This window comes from Spermophilus citellus (assembly GCF_964194105.1).
Source record: "Spermophilus citellus genome assembly, chromosome: 4".
NCBI classification, from domain to species: domain Eukaryota; kingdom Metazoa; phylum Chordata; class Mammalia; order Rodentia; family Sciuridae; genus Spermophilus; species Spermophilus citellus.
In genome coordinates, this window is record NC_138185.1 from 121,744,560 (window position 1) to 121,752,323 (window position 7,764).

Below are 7,764 nucleotides of genomic sequence, written 5' to 3' on the forward strand. Positions count from 1 at the left end.
TGTAAAGATTTAATTTTAAAATTGTAAATATTTTATATGATATTTATTAATATATGCTTTCTTAAAATAGTTTGATACTTAATTATAAAATAGAATTTCTTAAGAATGGAAGTAGTAATTTTTCTATATTTTTGGGTTTTTTATTGTTTGACTATATGTAATTTTTCTATAAATAAGATTATACTAATAATAATTTTTAAAGGTTTTATTTATTTTTAGCTAATTTATTTTTTTAATGTGACTTATGTGAAGTTTTTGACTCCTTCTCAGATTAGGTAAATTTCACTTGTTTGCTGTATTATGTATATGTCCTTCCATTTTTCATACTGAAAGATATTGGGGTTAGGATTGTGGCTCAGCAGTAGAGCACTTGCCTAGCACGTGTGAGGCCCTGAGTTCGATCCTCAGCACCATATAAAAATAAATAAATAAAATATATTATGTCCAATTACAACTAAAAATAAATATTTTAAAAATAGAAAGATAGTTAACCCCTAAATCAATGAATGAATGAATGAATTATAAGGAAGAAGAAAATATATACAAAACTAAGATACATATCATGAGAATAGTCTGGGTCTCAAATTCCAAGTGTCATAGGGAAAGAAAGGGGGGCTGGAGGTATAGGTCAGTGGTAGAATGCTTGCCTAGCTAGCATGGATGAGGCCCTAGGTTCAATCCTCAGTACTGCAAAACAAACAAATAAGTAAAATTAAAATAAAGGAAAAGGAACTTAAAAAGAGAATTTCTAGTCTTTGATAATTAGAAAACAATATAAGCTAAATAGTATTTTAAAAATCTGCTTACTAGTTTAATGCAAGTTATATACCTTCTGAGCTGTGAAAATATAAAAGCAAACAAAATGCAGTTTATAAGATTAAAAAGTCAAAACACAAAGGAAATATTTAAATCAGAATATACTTAGTAATATGGGAAAATGTGGTATAAACCATGCACAAGATGACCTTAATTTTGCATGTGTGTTTGTTATGTATGACATAGTTGTATATAGAAGAATGAAAGGAAAATAGGATGAGTGGCTTCCTCTAGGAGGTGAAAGTCTGGGTAATATCTATTTTTTTCCTTTAAACTTTTTAAATACTTAATAAATGTGCATAGATATGATAGATGTGCATATTCCAATAAGTGTTCTTTAAAAATTAAATTGTTCTACATTTTATATTCTAAAACATTTGAGAGTTCTTTCAGTGGAAAATCTGTTTATTTTTAGGCTCATTGGTGGGCAGTATTACTCATGGGAATTGCCTTGATTATGTTAATGGCTGGATTTATCAAGATATGCAGTGTTCATACTCCAAGTAGTAATCCAAAGTTGCCTCCTCCTAAACCACTACCAGGTAAGTACAGTTGAACAAAGTGTGTGTTTATATAACTCAGAGCCATAGCAGGTGAATTGAATTAATGAGTCGTTAGTAAATAACATTACAGAACTTTCCTTTGACAGTGAAATTACTGGATGAATGATTTAGTTGATGTTTAATTGTGAGGTTTTTTTGTTTGTTTGTTTTGGGTTTTTTTTTTTTTTTTTGGTACTGGGGGTTGAACTTGGGGGCACTCGACCACTGAGCCACATGCCCAGTCCTATTTTGTTTTTATTTAGAGTCAAGGTCTCACTGAGTTGCTTATTACCTTGCTTTTGTGGAGGCTGGCTTTGAACTCTCAATCCTGCTCTATCAGCCTCCTGAGCTACTGGGATTACAGGCGTGTATCAATGCGCCGGGTTGCTTAAGTGTGCTTTTTATCAACCTAGTCTAGCTAATGACTGCCAGTTTATTGCTAATATATCTTGAGTATCTAAAAATGTTTAAAACTAAAAATTCTTATTCTGGCTTGACATTGTTTTTCTTTCATATACTGATATTTTTCTTTGTTTCTATTGTGGTAGTTGTTATGGTTTAGATGTGAGATGTCCCCCAAAAGCTCAAGTGTAATACAGTGCAAGAAAGTGAAATGATTTGGTTATGAGAGCCTTACCCTAATGAATGCATTAATCCGCTAATATGAATTAACTAGGCAGTAACCGTGGGCAGGTAGAAAGTTGCAGGCCCGGGTGGGTCACTGCTTTCCTCCTCCATGCCCTTCTGCCATGATATTCTGCCTCACTTTGGGCCCAGAGCGATGGAGTTGGCTGTCTGTGCACCGAGACCTTTCAAACTATAAGCACCAAATACCTTTTTCCACCTCTAGAATTGTTCTTGTCAGGTCTTTTGGTTACAGTAGTTAAGCTAAGTTTAAATTATTAGTGTTTATATTTTAAAATAGTTGTGCTATTAAAATATTGTTTTAATAATAGAAATATTTTCTAGCATGATACTCCTTTTTCCCAGGGGTGAAGTTTTTGGGGAGTATATATAGATGCCAGTCTGAGCCAGAGTCCTAGGGCAGTGGCTTCAGTCATTAAAGAACCACTGTCAAGTATCCCTGAAAACAACTCCTTGATTCTGTTTTCTACTATTTGCCTCTCAGGAAGACACAGCTTTTGGGAGAGATTCTCTTTAGATTTGTTCTGAGCATTGGAGCAAAAAAGGGAAGAAGCCACTGCTCCAGATTTAGTCCTCACCTTATTTATCCTTCCCCTTCTCCGATGTAGTTGTGGCTTTTATGCCACTTTTAGGACATTTGTTCATTACAGGTATGGGGGCAGACATTGCCCAAAGCAATTGCAGGGGGAGAGTCTGAGCTGAGGGATAATATTCCCTCTTTTACTATGCATTACCCTACACAAAGTAGTTCAAAACTAGGAATTTTTTTCTTTCCAATTACAAAAAAAAAAAAAAAAAAATACACACATACACATACATACGTGTGAGTGTGTGTGTGTGTATTTGGTACTGGCAGTTGAACCCAGGGTCAATTAACTATTAAACCACATCCCCAGCCCTTTTTATTTTGTATTTTGAGATAGAGTCTCACTAAGTTGCTGAGGCTGGTGAACTTGAGATCTTCCTACCTCAGCCTCCCAAGTCACTGGGATTTGGGGTATGCACCACTGCTCCTGACTTGGAAATTTGATTTTGATATTATTGCTTTTCTTAAATTCACAATGTTAGCTTTAAAGAATTTCTAAAGGCCACATGTTAGCAATTTAGTTATCATAAATTGTGGTCCTGTTCAAGTAAAACAAATATTTTACTTGTATATTGATTTCATTTTAAAGAAATAGCACCTTTAAAAACTGGCTGTTGGGGCTGGGGTTGTGGCTCAGTTGAAGAATGCTTGCCTAGCATGTGTGAGGCATTGGGTTCAATTCTCAGCACCACATATAAATAAACAAAAAAATACCTAAAAGTCCATTGACAACTAAAATAAAGATTAAAAAAGAAACTGGCTGTCATTTATTGAACTTTCATAAAAAATGCCAAGCACTTTTGCAGGAATTATAAAATCTTCAAACATACTGTATGGTTTAGTTGTTATTCCTTTTGTACAGACTGGGTTTCCAAGTGTCAGAGAGGTTTAGTTATTTGCTCATACATATGGTCATTTTATCATGCATGTTTTTTTTTTTTTTCAGAATCTGTGACATTAATCTAGATTAATCTGACTAATACTTGTGGCTATTGAACACTTGAAAAGTGACTAGTTTTAACTGATATGTGCTATTAAGTATAAAATACTAGACTTTGAAGATAGTATAAAAATGAAATGTTTTATTAATAATTTTTCATATTGAGTACATCTTCAATTTGTTTTTAAATCTTGTTTCTTTCCTGTGGCTACCAGAATGTAAAATTATTTATGTGGCTCATATTTCTGTTGAATAGTGCTTCTCTCTAACCTTTCTTACTGAAATAGCAACGTTGTTTTTAAAGATTTGAAAGCTCACAGAGAACTATTTTGCTTTTGTTTATAATTCACAGGCACTTTAAAGAGGAGGAGACCTCCACAGCCCATTCAGCAACCCCAGCGTCAGAGGCCCCGGGAGAGTTATCAAATGGGACACATGAGACGTTAATTGCAGCTTTTGCCTTGGTTCTTCCTAGTGCCTACAATGGGAAAACTTCACTCCAAAGAGAAACCTATTAAGTCATCATCTCCAGACTAAACCCTCAAATAATAGTAGAAGAAAAATGGCAAGAGATCATGTCCTCAGACCAGGTGGAACTACTTAAAATTTAAAGCCTGAAAATACCAATTTGGGGGGGTGGGGTGGAAAAGAAACCCAATTTTCTTATGGACAGATATTTTTAACCTAATGGCACAAAGTCTTAGAAAATTATTATGTGCCCCGTGTTCCCTGTTCTTCGTTGCTGCATTTTCTTCACTTGCAGTCAAACTTGGCTCTCAATAAACTTCACAAATTGACATAGATATTTTTTTCAACTGCCAATCAAGGCTTAGAGGCTCGACCACCTCAACATTGGAGACATCACTTGCCAATGTATATACCTTGTTATATGCAGACATGTATTTCTTACGTACACTGTACTTCTGTGTGCAATTGTAAACAGAAATTGCAATATGGATGTTTCTTTGTATTATAAAATTTTTCCGCTCTTAATGAAAAATTACTGTTTAATTGACATACTCAGGATAACAGAGAATGGTGGTATTCAGTGGTCCAGGATTCTGTAATGCTTTACATAGGCAGTTTTGAAACAAGAATCCATTTACTCTTTTATTATGATAGAGTTGGTTCTTAGATTCATTTTTTCTTTATCAAATGGCTGCTATGAGCATGAGTGACTATGCTGAGGAACACAGTTTAAGTGTTGTGCAAACTGGACATAAGCAGCATACTACTTTAGAGTTCTTTGTGTGTCTAGTTTCTGCTTACATATTTTAAATTTTCTAATTCAATTCCAATTTTTAATTGATAGGTAAAATTTGATTCATACTTTGGTAGGAATTATGTCAGTGAAATGATTCTTTTTATTTGTAGCCTACTTTTGTGTTTTTCATATATTTTAAGTATGCTAATTATGTTTTTGTCTGATATGAAAAAGAAAAGCTGTCTTTATTGAAATATTTGAAGTTTTTTTCAGCATATCATCACTGATCATAGATAACCACTAAAGATGAGTAATTTGCTCAGCTAGTAGTTAAAATTGTAGATAGGCCTTCTGACATTTTTTTTCCCTAAAATATTTTAACAGTGAAGGTGAAACAGCACAATGTCCCGTTCCAAATTTATTTTTTAAGCAGATGTAAATAATTGGCGTTTTTAAAGAAAGAGAAAACAAAAACATTTAATGTATTAACAGGCTTATTGCTATGCAGAAAATGGAAAGGGGCATTACAAAAAAGTTTAAGCTTGTGACATATTTATTGCTTCTGTTTCCCAACTACATCACTTCAATTAGAAGTAAATATCTATGATTTTCCTGGCTTCACATAGAGGCAACTTTAGGGAAGGTTGAACAGATTTCTGTGGTTTGGCTTTTTTTTTTTCCTTTTTTCTTAAGAGTATAAGGTTTACACAATCATTCTCATAATGTGACGCAAGCCAGCAAGGCCAAAAATGCTAGAGAAAATAATGGGATCTCTTCCTTGTAAACTTGTACAGTATGTGGTGACTTTTTTCAAAATACAGCTTTTTGTACATGATTTAGAGACAAATTTTGTACATGAAACCCCAGATAGACTATAAATAATTCTAAGCAAACAAGTAGGTAGATATGTAAGAAATTGCTTTTAAATCATTTAAATGCCTTTGTTTTTTGAACTGTGCAAAGGTTGGAAGTGGGTTTGCATTTCTAAAATGGTGACTTTTTTTCTGCAAGAGTTCTTAGTAACTTCTTGAGTGTGGTAGACTTTGGAACATGTAAATTTTTTGCTTGTAATGTTATCCTGTGGTAGGGTTTTGGCAGGTTCACACTGCCGTATTTTGAGTCTTAAGTTAAAATGTTTTCTGAAAAGATACGTGCACTGAACTCTTTCCACTGCAAATCAAGATGTGGTAAAAATGAAAAGATCAAGAAAATGAGATCTAATACTACTGTCAGTTTAATGTCCACTGTGTTTTATACAGTATCTTTTTTGTTCACTTTGGAAATTTTTACTAAAAATTGCAAAAAATAAAGTATTGTGCAAAGATGTAAGGTTTTTTGAAACTTGAAATGCATTAATAAATAGACTTGATGAAATCAGCTTGAAGGTTCTATACTCTTTGAATACTGAGAACTATCAAAAAAGCTTTTCACAGGCAGTTTTTCCTTACTAAATGAAAGGAATTGTTAAGCAGAAAGAAGTTAATTTCTTTCCATATAAGCAGAAGTTATCTTTATTCCTAGTTTGGAGTCCATGTAGAAAATATCCAATTAGATATCTTTCTATTTACACATAATGAACATTTTAAAGACACCTAATCTCAACTACTTTTCACTGTTTCTAATCAATATTCAGTGCTTATCTTGGAGGAAGAGCTGAGTGTTGTGGTCTTATTTATTTGTGTTTTTCAAAGTTCTGAATGCTAAGTAATTCACTTATTTTAAAAGTCTAGTTTAATGATAAATATATCTGAAACTTTAGCCAACATTTTCCTGTTGTCAGGTTCATCACAAATAAAGAATTGACATTTTCATGTTTTCTAGAAAAGAAATTTTGACTGGATGTGGTGGTGCCCATCTGTGATCCGAGCGAAGAAGGACTGAGACAGGAGTATCACAAGTTAGAGGCCAACCTCACAACTTAGCAAGACTCTGTCTCAAAATAAAAAGGACTGGGGATGTAGCTCAGTAGTAGAGTACCCCTGGTTTCAATTCCCAGTACACCCCCGCAAAAGTAAGTCTGTGAATTTGACAAAAATGAGGTGTCTAGAACATAAATGTTGAAGACACCTCAAAAAGCAATACTGACCATATAAAGCTGTCTTTTCCTTTAATAAGTCCTTCTCCTGACACACAAAGAATACTATGCCCAAAAACTGTACTAATTTTATTGTTGATTCTATTTGTAAATTGGTATTGGAATTTAGGAAACTGCTCCAAAATAAATATATACATAAAACTTGAAGCAGAATATAAATAAGTAAAAATAGCAAATTTGCAGTTATCTGAAATAATTAATGTTGATAGTTTCATAAATAACTAATACTAATTTTGATTGTCCCAAACTAACAAAGTAACTACTATATAAGTAGTGCCTATTTACCTATTTAACATTACTCATTTGTAGCTAGCTTCAATTTAAAAAAAATATATTGGCAGACTACTTCTTGCAGGGCCCTATTCTAGTCTTATAATTCCCTTTCCTCCTTCCTTTTTTTTCCTTTTTCTTTTGGTTTTGTGTTTTTTTGAGAACTATCAAAAAAGCTTCTCACAGGCAACTTTTCCTGACTAAATGAAAGGAATTATTCTTTAGCATATTATTCTGGATACTTCATTTTTGTCATATTTACAGACTAGTGAAAAATGAGGATTTATCCAAACTAAACAAACTAAAGTCTAATCTCTTTCCCTGTAGCCTAATATTATTTCTCAAAAGATGGGATTGGCACAGCTGTGAAATTGTGGGTGCTTGTGCTTGAAAAACCTTTAATTTCTCATTAAATATTTCTAATGAGAGATATCAGCTTATAAACCTGGATTGCCCATCTTCATGGGCACAAGGAAGATACCACTATCCACATTTATTTAAAGGCTCAAGTTTTCCCACAAACAAGGAGCAAGCTGGCTGTAGTTTTAAAGCAGCTGCCAGGGATGGTTCATTGTTAGAGAAATCACTAAAGTTTGAAGAGTTTTAGTTTCCAAAACTATTTTTGACTTCTAAGAAACTAAAAGGATGCCAGGCACAGTGGCGCAC

General features: G+C 33.3%; 1 protein-coding gene across 1 annotated transcript in view; it reads left to right on the forward strand.

Annotated features, from left to right (window-relative positions):
- ADAM10 (ADAM metallopeptidase domain 10) overlaps window positions 1-4,328 on the forward strand; it is a 150,615-nt gene extending 146,287 nt beyond the window's left edge. Inside the window, exons 15-16 of the mRNA XM_081289709.1 lie at window positions 1,232-1,358; window positions 3,882-4,328. Of these exons, the coding sequence (XP_081145835.1) occupies window positions 1,232-1,358; window positions 3,882-3,976 (222 nt within the window). The 3' untranslated portion in view covers window positions 3,977-4,328. The remainder of the gene's footprint in view (window positions 1-1,231; window positions 1,359-3,881) is intronic.
- Window positions 4,329-7,764: the final 3,436 nt, after the last annotated feature.